Source organism: Globicephala melas, chromosome 10 (assembly GCF_963455315.2).
Source record: "Globicephala melas chromosome 10, mGloMel1.2, whole genome shotgun sequence".
NCBI classification, from domain to species: domain Eukaryota; kingdom Metazoa; phylum Chordata; class Mammalia; order Artiodactyla; family Delphinidae; genus Globicephala; species Globicephala melas.
In genome coordinates, this window is record NC_083323.1 from 71,933,592 (window position 1) to 71,956,743 (window position 23,152).

Consider the following 23,152-nt stretch of genomic DNA (forward strand, 5'->3'; position numbering starts at 1 on the left):
CTCAGGAATCCACTGCATTTTCAGACTTAGTTTCTAAGGGGAAGTGATGAGAAATATGACTGTGTTCCAAAAGGTTGCAGCAAATTATATATGGATTTGATCTGAGAGCCATGAATTGTAAGGAACAATTCACAGCTTGATTTTAAGCTTCAATCCTATGATCTCATGGACCAAGATATGGTGAATGATATGTAACTTCTCTAATGGAACTGCAGGGAGAACTACCAAATCTGTTGTCAATATAAGTGACATTCATTCATCCCTTTATTTATACAAACAGGTATTTATTGAACACTTATCTATCAGGCAACATGGAAATCACTAGGAATAAAAGATGTACAAGACAAAAATCTCTACCTTGAAAATGTCCCAGTGCATTAAGGAAAGGCAAACATATCACAAACCCTTAGAGAAATGGTGGGATGGACAGTAATAATAATAGACTTTTGTGCTCCTCTGATAACATAGTGATACATCTAATTCTGCTGGGGTCTGAGCTTCACGGAGGAGGTGATGCCAAATATGAGTCTCGAGGCAAATGTGTAGGAAAACAAAGGTGGAAAATAATAGTCCAGACAGAGAAAACATTATGAGGAAAAACATAAGAACATGTCATATTCTGAATCCTGCAGTTTATATGGAATGACTACAACCTGTGACATCTGTGAAGAAATAACACAAAAGATTGACAAGGAGGGACTAGATCATGCCGTAATAAGATTGGTCTTCATCCTATAGGCAATGGAAAGCTATTGCAGGATTTAAACAAGAGAGAGTTTGGATCAGGTTAGATTTAGGACAGTGTAGAAGATGAAGTGGAAGGAGTCTAGAAGCAGGAATACTCAGTAGACTATTGGAAGAGTTCAGGTGAGAGGTGGCAAGTTCAAGTCAAAGTCCAGGTGAGAAGTGGTAAGAATGGAGAGTAGAGAAACTACACATGCTTTGGAGATAGACCTGATGGAGTTGTAACTATGTAAATGTGAGTGGTCTCAGATCATGCTCAGGTTATTAAATTGTGAGACACAGAAGAGCAGTAGGAAAGCTTTGAGGGGAAAGTCAAAGATGGAGCTTTAAGGTACTTGTGAACATTCAGAAAATTGAGCGGTGGAAATATGGGTCTGGCACTTAGGGAGGAGAACCAAACTAGAGAAACAGGTCATGGAGTCTCTGTGTATCACTAATAATAATGGTTGTATATGGCTGATGTTTCCCAGCAAAAGTTATACAGAGTAATGAAAGAAGATTGCCAAGAACAGAACCAAGGAGAAAGAAAAGATGCATCAGTCTGAGAGGTGGAAGAAACATAAAGGGCATGGTGTCAAAGAATGAGAAAATTTTAGGAAAGAGGGAAAATGTTTAGGAAATTTGATCATAGAATGATAAGTTTAGTAAAGAAAAGCACCCAGGGTTAACAATGAGAAGATCACCAGCAATCTCTGTTCGGGCAGTTTTCATGAAGTGGTGAGGCATGACTTACTTCGTAAAATCAGCACCAGTAGTCCCTAGCTTTTTAAATTAATTTCCAACAATTTCCTTAAGTCCCCCAGAATTTCTTATTTTTTAAAAAATTCTCACAAGTTCCCTACTTTCACAGTCCAAACGGGGAGAGGGAGTCCCCTGACATGTACAGTCTGGCTGAGAAAGAAGGCAGGTGTCCTGGAGTTCTCTTTGCAGAACTCGTGTAGAAATCTGGCCCTGCGGAGAGCTACAAGCAAGGCAAGCTGTCCCCCCAGTAAGAGTAAACTGGATTCCAGGTTGCCTGCTTGAAGGCAGTGGGGACAGTTAGGAGTAAGGAGGGCATAGTAAAGAGTAGAGAAAATTTAGAATAGCTGTCTGGGAAACAGTGACATAATTACACAAAGTAGGATGTTAAATTCATGCATAAGAAATGAGTGAATGAACAGTTACCCACAGAGAATGAAAGTGGACCTGTGGCAATGGATTGTCCTAACACCTGCATTTACCACAACTGATTTTTTTTTTAATTTAGGCCATGCCAAGACAGGCATTTTAAGACCACTGTTCTTAATGTTCTATCTCATTGGATTTAATGAGTCATACTTAAAAACAAATGGACTGTTTTCTATAGGGCCAGATTCACCCTCAACTTCACAGAGTAGAAACTTAAAATGTTTGAAATTAACCCAAATCAATTTTTAAAAGATTTTCTCAGCAGAGAGAAGAGGACACATTTGGTTAAGACCCTGAGTGCCATGTGAAACATGTAAAAGATTGACTGAATGAAAATAGGCCATCCTTTGTCTCCCTTAGACACTAAGCCACCTTTTATTCTACTCTTTTTTACTTTAATTGGAAATATTTTAAAATTTTAGAACCAGTTTTTTTCTAAATATCTGAATACTTATTTTTCTCCCTTTCTAAAAAGAAATGTCAGAGATTAAAAAGTTAAATCTTCCTTCCTTGAAACTAGCAAGAAAAGAACTGTTTGGTTCTAATTGTAGGTATTGTCTGGATTATATATTTTCCAGTTTCCTAGTAGAGTTTCTAGTATGCTCTGCTAGTTTCCCCAGCAGTTTCAGCCCCTAGTAGAACACTGGCTATTGTATAATCTCCCCAATTGAAAGTATCCACAGTCAAGAACAACAGCATGCATTCTGGGCATACTTATTTACCACAATTTCTCTCTAAATATCATAATGTCCTTTTACTATGAAATTTTGCAGGCTATGATGTAAAAGAGAGCCCTCTCTCTGTGTGGCTCTTTTCTTGGGGCTTCAAGGAAATTGGCCCCTTGCAGCTGGTGTTTCTGAAAGTGAGTTATCAAAATTACTAACCATTTCCATTTAGGTTGTGGATTAAATGTTTGCAAATGGCAGCTTTAGCCTCTGGCAATTTAAAAACTGGGCTTAGCTTAAAGTACCATCTGACACTAGGTTTTACCTTCTTTTAATTTCATTCCAAAAAATGACTCAGATATTCACTCCAAGCTACCCACCCCTTAAAATTATTTTCTATGAATGGGCAGAAACAGATTAAAGAACCTACAGTGTGCCTTGATTTATAGAGCCACCATGCTTTGATTCATTCAATAAACATGCATTGGGTATCTAGCCTACAGTGGGGTGCTGCATTTGCAGAGTTCGTAAGCATGGCCTTTTCCCTCAGGTCCTTGCAAACCAGTCAGTAAAGAACATTGTAAGTTCTACAGTAGAGGTGTGCACAGAGAGGAGGGCCATCACCATCAACTGTACTATATACTGATTTGTCTGAAGTTTAAAATATTTTGTATCAGAAGAGAGGGATCCCCATTTTATGTAATTAATTCAGCAATTCCTTTGATAAAACATAGCCCTTTTGTAAATGCTTTCTTAATTAGTTTCTTTCTAACTTTAGAATTTCTTAAATTAAGTCACACTTATAATTTCTGCCCTTGAAATAAGTATGTAAGAGTAAATATTTGTGAGATGTTACAGCATCCTAATATGTTTTACACTATTAAAGTTTGTGTGAATTTAGAGTGAGAGTATATGTATTTCTTTTTCTTTCATGTAGAATCTTGCAACTGGGTGGGTTCTTAGAGATCATGTGCTCCTGGGATGGAAAACTTGAAGTCCAAAATTTAGAACTCACCAGGTCATACTGTGAGAGGGGACAAATAGGGCCTAATATACCAGTCTGCTTTTCACAAAAAAATATTTTAACCTATGCTTAGAATGTTCTTATGAGCATTGATTTGGCAAAAATATATTTAAATTCTCAAATTTTATATTTAGAAAATCTCATGTAAATTTATTAGGTCATGTTCAAGAAAGCCTTAAAGAACAAATCATGAATAAAAAATAGCCACTTCTAGAAGTTGTTCCTTTTTTCAACACTGTTTGTTAAAGCCACAGTTATGATATATGCTCTCTAAAAGGTCAATTAGCAGATTCCCCAGGATATTTAAAGTTTTGTGTTATCTTCTAAATGTCAAGTTGAAGTTAGAAATGTTACATTTGGGAGAATTTTGCCATAAAATAGTCCAAATGATGAAAAGCAAATATTCCAGGTCAAGGATAAGGGAGTGGTAAGGAATCATACTTTGCCTCCAGAAGCCTGAGAGGCTCCAAGGCCAGATCAGTTGGCCAATCAGTTCCCAACAGTGGCCCACTCCCTGAGATTGCAAGGGAATTGAACTCTTTTTAATATTTGGCCTCTTTTCACTGACCGACCCCTATGAACTGGTGTGAAGTAGTACAAAAGACAGTTTTTCATGCTTTTTTAATATGAGGAAGGCCAGAGCCTACACATAAACTATGGGGTATGTTCTAGGAGAGGTCTGAAAGTATAAAGAGAAGAAAATAACCAATGGGACAAAGTGTTGGTCCTAGTGAAGACCAAGCGGAATAAAATTGAAAGCTCTGATAGAAGGATGACCTTTGAACAATTCTTTTTCAGATCCTGGAGGAAAACAGGCGAGGATAGATGTGGCTATAGATATCTTTGTTCATGTCTGAGTTTAAAGTTGAAAAAGCTCATTCCTAATCTCTTCAGTTTTCACTGGGAAGCAAGGCAAGGCCATTTTCAAAAAGATTTGTAGGAGGGAATAAGGATTGGGATTGTAGGAGAGTTGTGGGCATTTGGGATATCAGTTGTGGGAATGGGGAAAATCACTGATTAGGGACAGGTAAAAGTTTCCTCCCAGCAGTGAGGATCCAGCTGCAGTTGAATACTGTGATTGTGGCGTTTCACCAATATGCCTGGTTATGTTAATTCTCCACCAGTAAAGAGCAACTTAGATGTAGAAAGTAAAACCATAGAAAGAAACAAACATAAAAGTTTATAGGTTGACTTTATAGGAGAACCTAAATACAAAAACACTGAGCGTCTGGTGAAAGTGGTTAAAGTCGTTTACAATTAAAGTCTGACAGAGAAGGATGCAAAGCCATGCAGTTAGTGAAGCATCAGGAAAAAAGGAGTGTGGAAGATTTCTAAGACAGAACAGTTATCCTAGGAGTAAGGAAGTAAGAGATCTTGAAGGAAAGGAATAAGAAATCTGTGTATGTGATTAAGATCAGGGATCAGCTGACTTCCTGTAAAGGGTAAGATAGTAAATGTCTGTGGCTTTGCAGGCCATATGGATTCTGTTAGACTTCTCAACTCTGCCCTTGAAGTTGAAGGTATTCATAGATAAGTAAACAAATGGGCATGGCTATGTTTCAGTAAAACTTTATTTACAAAAACGGGGTGTGGTCTGTATTTGTCTCAAGGGCTATAGTTTGTTGACCCCTCTTCAAGATAATGACAATTACCAGGATGTGGAGGAAGTTAAGTGGAGGTGAAGGCTGTTAGAAACCAAGGGGCCAAGATGCTTTAAGATTAGTACATTGAATATAAACCATCTAGATCTAACAGACATCTAGAGAACACTTCACCCAACAACAACAGAATAACACATTCTTCATAAATGTACAAGGAACATTCTCCAGGACAGATCATATGCTCGGCCACAAAATGAGCCTTGGTAAATTTTAAAAGGATTGGAATAATACAGTATATGTTCTCTGATCACAGTGGAGTGAAATTAGAAATCACAAATCACTAACAAAGAAATCTGGGAAATTCACAAGTATATGAAAATTAAATAATGCACTCCTCAATTGCTAATGGATCAAAGAAGAAATCACAAGGGAAATGACAAAATACTTTGAGATGAATGAAAATGAAGACATAACACACCAAATATGGATGCAATTAAAGCAGTGCTTAGGGGGAAATTTATAGCTATAAATGCCTACATTAAAAGGAGAAAAATATCACAATCAAAAATCTAATCTTTTATCTTAAGAGAAAGAAGGAGCAATAATCAGGTCTGAGATGGCCTGAGGAGATGGAATGGGATGAAAGCCCAGATGGAGAAGTTGACCTTAGCTGAGAAGAATGGCTTCTCTTCGTAACTGGAGCATAGAAAAGTAGAATGGTTTATATGTTTGCTATAAGATTATAAATTTCCCATCTTTACTGCTTTCATCTGTTTTCTCTGTAAAGCTGAAGTTGAGGTCATTTGCAGAGAGTAAAGGGAAATGGAGCATTGGAGATTTGAGCAATAGTTTTTGTGTAGAATGGTTAAAATAGTCCTCCTATAGAGTTGACTAGGGAAAACTATTGAGACTTTCAGGCTGTTGAGGATCTTTTTGAGGCTGGTAGTAGTGTGTTACAGAGGAACTACTGATCTGCCGTGTTGTGTAATTCCTTCAGCTGCATTTGGTTAGGTGGGTGAAGGCACAGAAAAGGCAAATGTTTGTGTTCATATATAGCTAGATGGGTGAAATGAGAAGATAAATAGGCAGGGAAATTTAAGATGTTGAAATGATGGGTCATGGTCAATAAGCTAGTTAAGGACAGAACTAAAGAAAGGAAAAAGCTAAGGAATAGGGAGCAAATAGATCACTTAACTGGAGGTCACCAGGAGGTCTAATATACAAATCGGCTTCATGAGGGCAGAGAAACTGTTTTGTTTGCTAATGAGTCCCAGCCCCTGGAATAGTGCCTGGCACAGAGTAAGTGTAAAATATTTGTATTTGTTGAATGAATGATCATGACAGAGCAGGGATCATTTAGGAAGAAAGCTGGAAGAATGGAAGGTTGTGGTCAGAGTTGGATGCTTGAATGGTGATAGAGAGGCGGAGCATTATGGGTAACACCTTGTATGTCTGACATGCACATACAGTAGGTTCTTGGTAACTATTAGCCTTAATCATTAAGTTTTTTGGCCTTTTATAGGAAATAAGTATTTTTTGAGAAATTAAGTAGAAAGTAATTTCTCTACAAATGGATGAATTGACATTTCCCAAATAAGTATCATTTAAAGCCATTGAAACAATCAAAGTTGTTAATTCTACCTCATATGGGCAGAATAAAAAAAAAACAAATAAATAAACAAACAAAATACTAGTAGGAATGATCTTCCTTTCCAAATTAGCCTAGTCTAGTTCTCAAAGCCAGAAGCTCGGAGTACTTCTTATGCTTTCTATTGTTTTATTTTGCTTATCACAAGTGTGGGAAATTTTAGATTCACAATACTGTATCACCTTTCTAAAGTGTATTGATCTTTCGGTAGTCTTTGAAAGACCTCTTTTTTTGCTTTTAGAATAAGGTTGAAGTCTCATTAAAAATAGACTATTTGCAAAGGAAAGGTTTACAGACAGAGACTGAAATGGCAATAATCTAATGTTTAAACAACGCCAGTTTTTTTCCATTTAGCTAAATGTATCAAAGAAGTACTTTGGTTTTGAGGATTCACGTCTTCTTTGGCTAACTTGTGGTAATTCTTACCCTGCTTCTCTCCCACACCCCACTGTGTAATTACTTGTACACAGTAGATATTAATAAGTCTGTATTGACTGTTCTTTAATTATGTATGGAGTTCGTTCAGGTTTTTTCTGTGAGATGTTATGGGAAAACCCGAATGAACTTTTTGGCCAGCCCAAGAACAAGCAGTTCTCTGAAATGCCCTTCTCTGTACCTCTTTGCTGGGTAAATTTCTCTTATGATCCAGTTCAAATATCGTCTCTGAAATTATCCCCCACTCTTACAGGCGAATAATCAGGCCTCTGTCCTTAGAGTAGTTCTTTACTGTTTTCTATCATATTACCATTATTTACTGGTGTAGCTATTTCTCATCGTTGCCTTTTATCTATCAAGGAGCAGGGAATTTAGCTTATTCATCTTAGGATCTCCATACCTGTGTGTGCCTGCTATGTATAAAGTGCTCCAGGTTTGTCTGGCAAATAGTATGACAGTGAGAAAACTCATTCTACAAGAACGCTGTAGGCTTATGTTGGAAAACCCTGCCCTCTAAAGGATTTTGCCTCTTTAAAATTTTCCTGCATTTAGGATACTGCTGTTAGGTGAGCAATGATTAATTGATTATGGCTCTGTAATCCAATCAGTGGATGTAATTAACTTAGAGAAATGTTAGCCTTTTTCCCTACACCAACTTTTTTTTTCTTTTCTCTTTAAAAAAAAATTTTAGGGACTTCCCTGGTGGTCCAGTGGTTAAGACTCTGTGCTCCCAGTGCAGGGTCCTGGGTTTGATCCCTGGTCGGGGAACTGAGATCCCACATGCCACATGGTGCAGCCTAAAAAATAAAAAAAAATTATACAATTTTGAAAGGTTACAGCTTCTTTTAATTAAGCATACAACATAGTTGATTTTCAATATATATTTATTAAAAATACAGATGTCCACCAAGATGTTAACAGTGACCATTATTTGGGTGGTGGCATTTTTATTTTTTAACTTTTTTCTCTAGATATAATTTTTTTCATTCTTTGAATTTTCTATTTCATGATATATATTAGGGGAAAATTCCATTTTTTAGAAGATATGGTACATGATGGAGACATTTAAGAGAAATAAATGCTTTGGTACAGTTTGGAACCAGGCAGCTGGTTCAAAATGGACCAGTCCATGCTCCAGTAACAAATCTCAGTGGCTTAGGAAAACAAAAGTATATTTGCTGTAGATAGACAGGGGTTCTTCTACATCCAATATTGCACATCCAATCCTCCATCTCAAAGTAGTTTCCAAAGTTGCTGCAACCAGAGGAGGGAGAGATGGAAGAGACCAGCCAGCTCTCACCTGCCTCAGCACATGTCATTTGCCATGACCAAAACAAGTGCCATGGCCCCAAGCTTACTACAAAGTAAAGTGGAAAATGCAGGGGAGCACATATTGTGTACTGACTGAGCAGCAGTTGTCTCTGAACATGACTACAACTCGTTTCATTTTACAGTTACTGTAATGAATGTATGTTGGATCCAGACTGCGGTTTCTGCTATAAGATGAATAAATCAGCCGTCAGTGACTCCTCCTGTGTTCCAGTTAATAAAGCATCTACAAACGAGGCAGCCTGGGGCAGGTATGTAGCTCAGTATATACCATAAGAATATACAATAAAATTTCAGAATGAGTCTTATTTTTAAACTTACAGAATGACTGCAGTTACAGTCAATGACTCTACTTCTTTTAAATTGGTCTTCTTTTAAAGAATCTTTGAAACTGGTCTTTATAACTACATTACTTTGCAGCATATTCTGATGAGTGTGGGTAGACAACATTGCAACTGTATGCTTCACAAACTTAGAATATAAACTCTAGCCTAGACTTCAGGAAATCCAAATTTCAGACCCAGCGTTGTCCTAATAAGCTACATGACTTTGGATCTTGAGGCAGGTATTTCTAAATATTGCCAAGGCAGTTTCTCCTGCTGGGTATTTTTAAATTATACTAATAATTTCCAAACTCCCAAACTTAAGTGAAAGACAGAAAATTGTCAAGTCAAAATGAATTATTATCACTTTAAATTCTTTTATTCTTTTAGTACTTTCCTGGAAGTCAGAGAAATTAAACAAAATAAGGATAAAGTTGGTAATTATAGGCAAGTATGAGAAAGTATAAACCTTTCTCTTTTTGACAAATCACATTGGTTTATAGTAGGCACATAAAAGAAATATTAGTATAGAACAAATATGAACTAATATTCATATTCATGGACACAAAAACATGTAAGTATTATTTGACATGGCTTTAACCTCTTTTATGTTTTAAATTCTCATAAAAAGAATAGTATCCTCTCATTCTGTCTCCTAATACTGATGAAGGCAATGAAATCTGTAATAAAGTGCTTGTATCTCCTAGGAGCCACGAAGTATAATATATCATTATTAATCATTATGCTGTTGTCATTAATCATTTTATTAGGGAATTACTCCAAAGAAGTAGAAATAAATTATATGGTAGTTGAGTGAAAATCCAGACCACATTTTAAATACACTGATTAAAAAGAAATATGTAAAAGAAATGCAATTATTACTTAAAATGAAAACATGAAAGAGCTTCTTTTAAAACACCCAGCACATACTTTTCATCAGTCAAGCTTTATTAGGAAGTTAATTGATTAAATATTTTTAGAGGTAATAGTTTACAGCTTTAATCCTTATGATTTTTTTCAATAGAAAAAACCTGAAAGTTACCAGTCAAGAATTATGAACATTATGAAATCTGTGTATGTAGTTTCCTGTATTTCATGGAATTAATTTACAAACTTAAGAGAAATGTCTACTGATGGTAAGGGGACGCTAAAATTAGATGTTTCTCTCTTCCTCAGTAGAAGGTCTAGAGGTCAGAGGTCTCAAAATAAGAGTCTTGTTCTTTTTGCAAATAACAAATTGTACAACTTTTTAATAGAAATGTGTATTACTTCTTTTATTTCAACTTATTCTTAGATTTTATTTATATTTTTGTACCATTATTCCTTGGTTACACACACTACTAGAGAAAGGTGAAAACAGATAATACCCAAGTAGGAAAAATACAAAGAACTAAACAAAATATACAAAGAACTTTCATGTTTGTGGACTGTTCTTAGAATAACCTCAAATTCTTTACTGCCCGTCCCCCCCGAAAAAAAAAAACTGGTTTTCTCACTCTTCTCTGTGCTGAGCAACAACCCTCCTCCTAGCTTGCCCACTGTGGTGGCTTGCCTCAATCTGTTCTAGAAAGAAAGCAAAAAATGCAGGATATGTTAACCATGAAAAATTCCTACAACAGATTTTCCATTTGTAGGTAAAATAGCATTCACTATATTTTTGTTTATTAGTTGGTTGACAGATTTTATGCAGTTACCTAGGATGGAATTTTCAGGGTAAAATCTACCATTACCTTGGATTCATATTTGATATATACTATTTCTAGATGTTCTAGAGTCAAGTATTGAGGCAATTCATAGACAGAAGCTAAGATCTCTAATCGTAGCTGTTTCCTGAGAAGACACCAGGTAAAATGATAATACCATTCATGATGAGGATAGTATGCTGATTTTGATGTACTCTGAATTATCTCAACATAATGAAAACCATTTGTCCATATAATCAACTATAATTAGTTGGAAACAAAACTTTAAGTCAATCAGCATGCTTTTCTATATCTATGTAGTTATATTTCAGTCAAAAGTTTTTTTTAATCATTTAGTTCTCAAAAGAGATATACAAATGACCAAGCACATGAAAAACTGTTCAGCATCACTAATCATTAGGGAAATGCAAGTCAAAACTATAATGAGATATTACCTCAGACCCCTTAGGATAAAAAACAACAACAAAAACAAAACAACAATTGTTGTGAAGCATGTGGAAAAATTAGAAACTGTATGCACTGTGGATAGGAATGTAAAATGGTGCAACCAGTCTGGAAAACAGTATTTTAAGACAGAATTATATATCATTTAACAATTCCATTTCTGGGTATATGTCCAAAAGAATTGAAAGCAAGGTCTTAAAGTTATATTTGAGTACCCATGTTCATAGCAGCATTATTCACAATAGCTAAAAGATGGAAGCAACTCGAGTGTCATTTGACGGATGAATGGATAAACAAACTCTATATACAAACAATGATATATTATTCATATTTAAAGGAAAGAAATTCTGGCTGCTACAACATGAATGAACCTTGAAGACATGATGATAAGTGAAATGAACAAATACCATATGACTCCACTAATATGAGGTACCTAGAGTAGTCAGGTTTATAGAGACAGGAAGAAGAATGGTGGTTGCCATAGGCAGGGGCAAGAAGGAAATAGGGAGTTTGTTTAATGGGTATAGAGTTTCAGTTTTGGAAATGCAATGAGTTTTGGAGGTTGCTTGCACACTAAGGTGAATATGCTTTAACACTACTGAACTGTGCAATAAAAAAATGATTAAAATTTAAAATGGTTACTTAAAATGGTAAATTTTATGTAATGCGTACTTTACAATTAAAACTTTTAAAAAGGAAAATCCATGTTAAAATCATTTAACATACTTCCAGAAAATATAGTATACTTAGCTGATAGAAAACCTCCTCCTGTCCATCATCCTCGGTACCTCCTACATGCATCCCACACACAGGCAAATACAGGTTTAATTCACAACTGAACTTGAGAGAAATGCCCACGTGCCACCAATGAGAATGAGAGCAGTGAGCCCATGTGGAAACCCAGCAGCCCATGGGAATATCAGAACAGAAGCCAGCCTAAAGGGTGAGAGGCTAGTGTTTTAGGTGCTGAGAAGACAAAGGTGCATGTCTTGACTCTGGAGCTATGATGGGCTACCTAGGCTCTGAAACAGAGACAAGAAAATGTTGGCCTAGGCTAGGCAAGCTGCTAAATTCTCTGTGGCCCACTTGGGACCTTGAATAGAAATAGCGTCACACATGAGAAAGCAAAACCAGGAGCATTTACTGTGGGGAAATATGGCTTATAATTTCACACTGCCTTTGTGAAGGGGGAACCATAGGAGAAACATGAAGAGTGAAAAAGTGGGTCCCAGACTGGAGACATCTATAGAGCTAACTCAGAAAGAAACATGCAATTGTCAGAATCCAGGACACATGAGACTTCCATGGAAAGCAAATATGAGATAGTCAAAAATTTTAAACTACATCAATTTATGAAGAAAAGAAAGCCACCAAGTGTGACAGATGGAAGAATGAATACCGAAAGAAACTTGTATTACCAAAAAAAAAAAAAAATTAAGAGACGTTAATATGTTTAAAAGAAAAAAAGGAAATAGTATAATTTTTTCGATTATACTGAAAGCTGCACACTTATGATTTGTGCGGTATATGGGTATGTATGTGTGTGTGTATATATATACACATATATATACATATATAACAAATGTTATACTTAGGTAAATTTTGTAAAAAAAAAAAAAAACTTGGAAAGCTGAACTTCTAGATAAATAACATAGAATGTGGTATGGGAACTTTGGGGGGGAAAAAAAGCCCTCTATATTCTTTGGTTTGTTTTCAGAAGGAAATGGAGATTATAATTAGTTTGCAACTTGTTAAATATAGGTGTTAAAAATATAAGTATAATCTCTTAAAGATATATACTAGTACAGAGAGAAAAAAGAGAATGAATCAAACTAATAAAGACAGGAAAAGGGGAAGATTACAGGGAAAAAACATGGTTAAGAGAAACCACCAAAAGAAAAAAAAACAGCAAAATTAGTTACATGTAAATGTACCTGTTATTAAAGTGAAAATAACTCAATTAAACATACCTATTAAAGACAAAGTTCCTCGCACTAGATTTTTTTAATGCAGTTATTTGCAGTTTACAAGAGACAGTCATTGAAAGACTGGAAATAAAGGAGTGGAAAAAATTAGATAAGTGCTCAATCAAGAAGACAAAAAATAGCAGAGGTTAGAGAATTTGGAAAACTTAATAACAAGCTTGATGTAAGAGTTAAATAATGAACCTAACACATAGAGAACTTCATTCTTTTCAAGCAAACATAAAACACTTATGAAGATTTACCATATTCAAGCACAAAGAATAAATTTATATAAATGTAAATTCCAATAAATTCTAAGTAAATCCAGATAATCAGTATTGTGCAAAACGTCTTTTCAGTGATAACACTGCAAAGCAATAGAAAGATATTTATCACGTCTTTTACTTTAGTCTGTAAACTTAAAAAAAAAAACTTCAAATTAATTAATGAGTTAAGAAGGAATCATAATGGAAACCAGGACACTGAAATTAGTAACGGACAAGATCCACAAGAAGTGAGAGCTAGAATACAGAGTTAGTCTGTAGAGTAAGCAGAGGATGGAAATTAAAAGACAAGAGGAAAAAATAATGCAAAGCAAAGAAATACTAGAGAAGATCCAAAAACAAAAGTTGGTTCTTAGAGAAGACAAATTTAATGGAGAAAACTCTGGCAATACTGGTTAAGAAGAGAGAGAAGGCACAGACAGTATTTAGAATGAGGAAAAAGGGCATATAAAGATAGTAAAGATTTTTAAATTCATAAGAGAATATTATGAATAATGCTGTCCAGTGCATTTGGAAACAGATAAAATAGTTTCCTAGAAAAAACATAACTTTCCAGAACCAGCTTGATACCTCTGTGAAGTGTGATTTTTATTCCCATTGTACAGATGAAGACAGTGAGGCTTAGAGGGTCTGAATTACTTTCTCAAAGTCAAAAAGCCAGTAAGTCCATTGCTTTTAGGGAAGCAACAATTGGGTAGAAGAAAGATGCACATTTTTGAGTTGGCTTCAAATTTGAGCTTTTATCATTTCCCTCATCATTGGCACTGGGACAGTTTGGGCCTCTCTGAGCCCCAGTCTTCATCTGTAAAACGGGAATAATATAATTGCTGTGTTGAACAATATTGTTTTTTATTTGTTTTTATTGAAGTATAGTTGATTTACAATATTGTGTTAGTTTAAGATGTATAGCACAGTGATTCAGTTATTTTTTTCAGGTAATATTCCATTATAGGTTATTCAAGATATTGAGTATAATTCCCTGTGCTATACAGTAAATCCTTGTTGCTTGTCTATTTTATGTATAGTAGTTTGTGTCTGTTAATCCCATACTCCTAATATACAATATAACATACAATATTCCATTGTGTGTATGTATATATATATATGCGTGTGTATGTGTATATATATATGTCTATACACACACACACACACACACACACACACACACACACACCACATCTTCTCTATCCATTCATCTGTCAATGGACATTTAGGTTGCATCTGTGTCTTAGCTATTATGAATAGTGCTGCTATGAACACTGGAGTACATATATCTTTTCAAATTAGAGTTTTCATTTTTTCTGGATATGTACCCAGGAGTGGGATTGCTTGATCACGTGGTAGCTCTATTTTTAGTTTTTTAAGGAACCTCCATACTGTTTTCCAAAGTGGCTGCACCAATTTACATTCCCACCAACATTTGAGGGTTCCCTTTTATCCACAGCGGTATGGTTTTTATGAACTTAAAATGAGTATTTCTGAAGAAACTCATAAAAATGTAATGTTCTGCACACATATAAGTAGTAAATATCCTGTAACAATTTTTATTTTTCTTACATTTGTCAATAACACATTTTCTAGACTAGAATAAGCACTTCCTAACAGATAAGTGCATTAGAATACTTTCTATTTATTTATCTGTGTCTATTCATGCACCTCCATCTCTCCTGGCTTTCTATACACACAAAAACAAAAATAATCTATTCTGGTACTTCAAATATTCTGACTCTTTAAAAGTATTGTTAATTAGGGATACTTTCTTAATGTGCTGATTCAGTATTTGCTTCCTATAATACAACATTTTCGCTCTGTAATTAGGCACACCAAAATAGCCAGATAGATCCTTATTTGGCAATTCATTGTTCTAACTTGCACTGAATGTCTGGTTTATTGTATTCATTCAGCAGATATTTTTCTCAAAGCTGCACTCTGATACAACACCCAGCCTGTCTTCCCAGCTACCCACACAGAAGTCTAGTCAATCGAAACCCCCTGCTATCACCCTAATATCCATTATGATTTCTGATCGCTTTGCCTTTCCTCATGCTGTGTTTTCTGCCTAGGATTTACCCTCCTTCTCCCTCTTTTGAATCTCTGACTCTGACTTCTAAGCATTATTTTTTGCCCATATCAGGTATCACTTTTTCCTTGCAATCTCTCTGATTAGCCCCAGAGAACAATGCTTATTATATCCCCTGTTGTCCCCTCTAGCACTTACCTGTATTACTTATAATTATACTGTCTTATGTGATAGTGATTTGAGTTTGGATGTATCTTCTCTTTTAGATTATAAATTCCAATGTCTGTATCCTGCAGTATTTTAAATTCCTCAGTGCCTTACCATTCAATCAATAATCATTAAATAACAAAAATGGAAAAGTCTGCCATCACCAGAAAATATATAAGGGTTTGAAAGTAACAAAGTTACAAATGAGAGGATATGATGTTCCCATTATTTCATTTTAGTGATATCTTCTACATTCATTCTAAAGGAAAAATGAGAATGATGTGATTTTTAATAAACAATGTTAAATGTTTACCTGGTACTCATTAATTAAAACACTAAGAAAGTTTAAAAAATAAAAATTAACCATGTACTCCAAATATGCATACTGCATATTGCTTGTAGTCATACTACATGAAAAATACTTTTTAATAATTATTGGAAGAAGTATTCAGCAAATTTCCTCCAAACATTCATTGGTATGCTAGGGAAGCAATATATCTATGGTGACAGTATAAGATCAGGTGTATTACAGAAGTAGGCCAAATAGCAAAAAGGGGATTTTCCCTTTATCACCTCTTCTTTTTTAATTTTTAAAGACATATATCGGTTTTGCATTTAGAAAAAGGAATTTATTTTATCATTAACAAACTATATCAGTATCTTAATTATTCATGTACAACATTGATATTTTTGTTAGTTATTCATATTAGGGATTTAAAATCCTCAAGCTCTGCTACTAAACTAATAACAGTATAGTTCAAAATTAATTTTTGCTAGCATATATTTTATCTATAGAGAGAAGTAACAGAATATAACAGGATACTTTTAATCAATTTTGCTTTTTTAAATTTTTATAATTTTTATTTTTTTGAGGTAGAGTTGATTTGTAATCTTTCAGGTATAGAGAAAAGTGATTCAATTGTACATATATATATTCTTTTTCAGATTCTTTTCTGTTATAGGTTATTACAAGATACTGAATATAGTTCCCTGTGCTATATAGTAGGTCCTTATTGTTTATCTATTTTATATATAGTAGTCTGTATCTGTTAATCCCAAGTTCCCCTTTGGTAGCCATAAATTTGTTTTCTACATCTGTGAGTCTCTTTCTGTTTTGTAAATATGTTCATTTGTATCACTTCTTTAGATTCCACATAAAAGTGATATGATATTTGTCTTTCTGTGTCTGACATACTTCACTTACTATGATAATCTCTAGGTCCATCCATGAAGCTGCAAATGGCATTATTTCACTCTTTTTTATGGCTGAGTAGTATTCTATTGCGTATATATACCACATCTTCTTTATCCATTCATCTGTCAATGGATATTTAGTTTGCTTCCTTGTCTTGGCTATTGTAAATAGTGCTGCTGTGAACACTGGGGTGCATTTATCTTTTCAATTTAGAGTTATCTTTGGATATACTCCCAGGAGTGGGATTGCTGGATCATATGGCAACTCTATTTTTAGTTTTTTAAGGAACCTCCGTACTGTTCTCCATAATGGTTGCACCAGTTTACATTCCCACTAACAATGTAGGAGGGTTTCCTTTTCTCCACACCCTCTCAGAGCATTTATTGTTTGTAGACTTTTTAATGATGGCCATTCTGACTGGTGTGAGGTCGTACCTCATTCTGGTTTGATTTGCATTTCTCTAATAATTAGCAATGTTGAGCATCTTTTCATGTGCCTGTTGTCCATCTGTATGTCTTCTATGTAGAAATGTCTGTTTAGGTCTACTTCCTATTTTTTGATTGGGTTGTTTGTTTTTTGATATTGAGCTGCATGAGCTGTTTGTATATTTTGGAAATTAATCCCATGTCAGTCACATGGTTTGCAAATATTTTCTCCCATTCCATAGATTATCTTTTCATTTTATTTATAGTTCCCTTTACTGTGCAAAAGCTTTTAAATTTAATTACATCCCATTTGTTTATTTTTGGTTTTGTTTCCATTACTCTAGGAGACAGAGCCAAAAAAATATTGCTGCAATTTATGTCAAAGAGTGTCCTGCCTATGTTTTCCTCTAGGAGTTTTATAGTATCCTGTCTTACATTTAGGCCCTTAATCTATTTTGAGTTTATTTTTGTATATGGTATTAGAGAATGTTTTAATTTCATTCTTATACATATAGCTGTCTAGTTTTCCCAGCACCACTTATTGAAGAGACTGCCTTTTCTTTAATGCATATTTTTGCCTCCTTTGTTGTAGATTAATTGATCATAAGCATGTGGGTGTATTTCTGGGCTTTCTATCCTGTTCCATTCATTGATCTATGTGTCTGTTTTTGTGCCAGTACCATACTGTTTTGATGACTGTAGCTTTGTAGTATAGTCTGAAGTCGGGGGGTGTGATTCCTCTAACTCCATTCTTCTTTCTCAAGATTGTTTTGGCTATTCGGTGTCTTTTGTGTTTCCATAAAATTTTTTAAATTTTTTGTTCCTGTTCTCTGAAAAATGCCATTGGTAATTTAATAGGGATTACGCTGAACCTGTAGATTGCCTTGGGTAGTATGGTCATTTTAACAATGTTGATTTGTCCAATCCAAGAACACGGTGTATCTTTCCACCTGTTTATGTGGTCTTCAGTATCTTTCATCAGCATGGTACAGGTCTTTTGCCTCCTTAGGGAGGTTTATTCCTAGCTTTTTGTCTTTCTGATGTGATGGTAAATGGGATTGTTTCCATAGTTTCTCTTTCTGATATTTCATTGTTAGTGTATAGAAATGAAGCAGATTTCTGTATATTAATTTTGTATCCTGAATCTTTACCTAATTCATTGATGAGCTCTGGTAGTTTTCTGCTGGTGCCTTTAGAATTTTCTATGTATGGTATCATGTCATCTGCAAATAGTGACAGTTTTACATCTTCCTTTTCAATTTGGAGTCCTTTTCTTCTCTGATTGCTGTGGCTGAGAGTTCCAAAACTATGTTGAATAAAAGTGATGAGAGTGGACATCCTTGTCTTGTTCCGGATCTTACAGGAGATGCTTTCAGCTCTTCAACATTGACTATGATGTTATCTGTGGGTTTGTCGTATATCGCTTTTATTATGTTGAGGTATGTTCCCTCTATGCCCACTTTCTGGCGAGTTTTTACCATAAATGGATGTTGAATTTTATCAAAAGCTTTTTCTGCATCTATTTGAGATGATTGTATGGTTTTTATTCATCGTTTTGTTAATGTGGTGTATCACATTGATTGACTTGTGAATATTGAAAAATCCTTGCATCCCTGGGATAAATCCCACTTGATCATGGTGTATGATCCTTTTAATGTATTGTTGCATTTGGTTTGTTAGTATTTTGTTGAGAATTTTTGCATCTATGTTCATCAGTGATATTGGCCTGTAATTTTCTTTTTTATGTGATACCTTTGTCTGGTTTTCATATCAAGGTGATGGTAGCCTCACAATTTTGCTTTTTATTTTTTGTAACTTTTTTTTTATTCTTTCTACAATTTTTTAACATCTTTATTGGATTATAATTGCTTTACAATGGTGTGTTACTTTCTACGTTATAACAAAGTGAATCAGTTATACATATACATATGTTCCCATATCTCTTCCCTCATGCGTCTCCCTCCCTCCCACCTCCCTATCCCACCCCTCTAGGTGGTCACAAAACACCGAGCTGATCTCCCTGTGCTGTGTGGCTGCTTCACACTAGCTATCTATTTTACGTTTGGTAGTGTATATATGTCCATGCTACTCTCTCACTTTATCACAGTTTACCCTACCCCTCCCCATATCCTCAAGTCCATGCTGTAGTAGGTCTCTGTCTTTATTCCCGTCTTACCCCTAGGTACTTAATGACTTTTTTTTTTTCTTAGATTCCGTATATATGTGTTAGCATACGGTACTTCTTTTTTGCTTTCTGACTTACTTCACTCTGTATGACAGACTCTGGGTCCATCCACCTCACTACAAATAACTCAATTTCGTTTCTTTTTATGACTGAGTAGTATTCTATTGTATATATGTGCCACATCTTCTTTATTCATTCGTCTGTTCAAGGACACTTAGGTTGCTTCCATGTCCTGGCTATTTTAAATAGAGCTTCAATGAATATTTTGGTACATGACTCTTTTTGAATTATGGTTTTCTCAGGGTATATGCCCAATAGTGGTATTGTTGGGTCTTATGGTAGTTCTATTTGTAGTTTTTTAAGGAACTTCCATACTGTTCTCCATAGTGGCTGTATCAATTTACATTCCCACCAACAGTGCAAGAGTGTTCCCTTTTCTCCACACCCTCTCCAGCATTTATTGTTTCTAGATTTTTTGATGCTGGCCATTCTGACTGGTGTGAGATGATATCTCATTGTAGTTTTGATTTGCATTTCTCTAATGATTGATGACATTAAGCATTCTTTCATGTGTTTGTTGGCAATCTATATATCCTCTTTGGAGAAACGTCTGTTTAGGTCTTCTGCCCATTTTTGGATTCGGTTCTTTGTTTTTCTGTTATTGAGCTGCCTGAGCTGTTTTGTAAATTTTGAAGATTAATCCTTTGTCAGTTGCTTCATTTGCAAATATTTTCTCCCATCCTGAGCATTGCCTTTGGTCTTGTTTATGGTTTCCCTTGCTGTGCAAAAGCTTTGAAGTTTCATTAGGTCCCATTTGTTTATTTTTGTTTTTATTCCATTTCTCTAGGAGGTGGGTCAAAAAGGATCTTGCTGTGATTTATGTCATAGAGTGTCCTGCCTATGTTTTCCTCTAAGATTTTGATAGTGTCTGGCCTTACATTTAGGTCTTTAATCCATTTTGAGTTTATTTTTGCGTATGGTGTTAGGGAGTGTCCTAATCTCATACTTTTACATGTACCTGTCCAGTTTTCCCAGCACCACTTATTGAAGAGGCTGTCTTTTCTCCACTGTATATTCTTGCCTCCTTTATCAAAGATAAGCTGACCATATGTCCTTGGGTTTACTTCTGGGCTTTCTATCCTGTTCCATTGATCTATATTTCTGTTTTTGTGCCAGTACCATACTGTCTTGATTATTGTAGCTTTGTAGTATACTCTGAAGTCAGGGAACCTGATTCCTCCACCTCCGTTTTTCATTCTCAAGATTGCTTTGGCTATTCGGGGTCTTTTGTGTTTCCATTCAAACTGTGTAATTTTTTGTTCTAGTTCTGTGAAAAATGCCAATGGTAGTTTGATAGGGATTTCATTGAATCTGTAGATTGCTTTGGGTAGTAGAGTCATTTTCACAGTGTTGATTCTTCCAATCCAGGAACATGGTATATCTCTCCATCTATTTATATCATCACTAATTTCTTTCATCAGTGTCTTATAATTTTCTGCATACAGGTTTTTTGTCTCCTTAGGTAGGTTTATTCCTAGGTATTTTATTCTTTTTGTTGCAATGGTAAATGGGAGTGGTTTCTTGATTTCACTTTCAGATTTTTCATCATTAGTGTATAGGAATGCCAGAGATTTCTGTGCATTAATTTTGTATCCTGCTACTTTACCAAATTCATTGATTAGCTCTAGTAGTTTTCTGGTAGCATCTTTAGGATTCTGTATGTATAGTATCATGTCATCTGCCAACAGTGACAGCTTTACTTTTTCTTTTCCGATTTGGATTCTTTTTATTTCCTTTTCTTCTCTGATTGCTTTGGCTAAAACATCCAAAACTGTGTTGAATAAGAGTGGTGAGAGTGGGCAACCTTGTCTTGTTCCTGATATTAGTGTGAATGCTTTCAGTTTTTCACCATTGAGGACGATGTTGGCTGTGGGTTTGTCATATATGGCCTTTATTACGTTGAGGAAAGTTCCCTCTATGGCTACCTTCCGGAGGGCTTTTATCATAAATGGATGTTGAATTTTGTCTAAAGCTTTTTCTGCATCTATTGAGATGCTCATATGGTTTTTCTCCTTCAATTTGTTAATATGGTATATAACATTGATTGATTTGTGTATATTGAAGAACCCTTGCATTCTTGGAGTAAACCCCACCTGGTCATGGTGTATGATCCTTTTAATGTGCTGTTGGATTCTGTTTGCTAGTATTTTGTTGAGGATTTTTGCATCTATGGTCATCAGTGATATTGGCCTGTAGTTTTCGTTGTTTTTGACATCCATGTCTGGTTTTGGTATCAGGGTGATGGTGGCCTCGTAGAATGAGTTTGAGAGTCTTCCTCCCTCTGCTATATTTTGGAAGAGTTTGAGAAGGATAGGTGTTACCTCTTCTCTAAATGTTTGATAGAATTTGCCTGTGAAGCCATCTGGTCCTGGGCTTTTGTTTGTTGGAAGATTTTTAATCACAGTTTCAATTTCAGTGCTTGTGATTGGTCTGTTCATATTTTCTATTTCTTCCTGATTCAGTCTTGGCAGGTTGTGCATTTCTAAGAATTTGTCCATTTCTTCTAGGTTGTCCATTTTATTGGCATAGAGTTGCTTGTAGTAACCTTCATGATCTTTTGTATTTCTGCAGTGTCAGTTCTTCTCCTTTTTTATTTCTAGTTCTATTGATTTGAGTCTTCTCCCTTTTTTTCTTGATGAGTCTGGCTAATGGTTTATCAACTTTGTTTATCTTCTCAGAGTCAGCTTTTAGTTTTATTGATCTTTGCTATCATTTCCTTCATTTCTTTTTCCTTTATTTCTGATCTGATCTTTATGATTTCTTTCCTTCTGCTAACTTTGGGATTTTTTTGTTCTTCTTTCTCTAATTGCTTTAGGTGCAAGGTTAGTTTGTTTATTCGAGATGTTTCCTGTTTCTTAAGGTAGGATTGTATTGCTATAAACTTCCCTCTTAGAACTGCTTTTGCTGCATCCCATAGGTTTTGGGTCGTCTTGTCTCCATTGTCATTTCTAGGTATTTTTTGATTTCCTCTTTGATTTCTTTAGTGATCACTTCGTTATTAAGTAGTGTATTGTTTAGCCTCCATGTGTTTGTATTTTTTACAGATCTTTTCCTGTAATTGATATCTAGTCTCATAGCATTGTGGCCAGAAAAGATACTTGATACAATTTCAATTTTCTTAAATTTACCAAGGCTTGAGATGTGACCCAAGATATGACCTATCCTGGAGAATGTTCCATGAGCACTTGAGAAAAAAGTGTATTCTGTTGTTTTTTGATGGAATGTCCTATAAATATCAATTAAGTCCATTTGTTTAATGTATCATTTAAAGCTTGTGTTTCCTTATTTATTTTCATTTTGGGTGATCTGTCCATTGGTGAAAGTGAGGTGTTAAAGTCCCCTACTATGATTGTGTTACTGTCCATTTCCCCTTTTATGGCTGTTAGTATTTGCCTTATGTATTCAGGTGCTCCTATGTTGGGTGCATCAATATTTACAATTGTTATATCTTCTTCTTGGATCGATCCCTTGATCATTATGTAGTGTCCTTCTTTGTCTCTTGTAATAGTCTTTATCTTTTTTTTTTTTTTTTTTTTTTTTGCGGTGTGCGGACCTCTCACTGTTGTGGCCTCTCCTGTTGCGGAACACAGGCTCCGGACGTGCAAGCTCAGCAGCCATGGCTCATGGGCCCAGCCGCTCCACGGCATATGGGTTCTTCCCCAACCGGGGCATGAACCCGTGTCCCCCTGCATTGGCAGGTGGACTCTCAACCACTGCACCACTAGGGAA

General features: G+C 35.3%; 1 protein-coding gene across 1 annotated transcript in view; it reads left to right on the forward strand.

The window, feature by feature from the left end:
- Nucleotides 1-23,152, forward strand: part of SLC2A13 (solute carrier family 2 member 13) — a 430,471-nt gene that overhangs the window by 332,341 nt on the left and 74,978 nt on the right. The window contains exon 7 of the mRNA XM_030835390.2: nt 8,739-8,864. Within this exon, the coding sequence (XP_030691250.1) occupies nt 8,739-8,864 (126 nt within the window). The remainder of the gene's footprint in view (nt 1-8,738; nt 8,865-23,152) is intronic.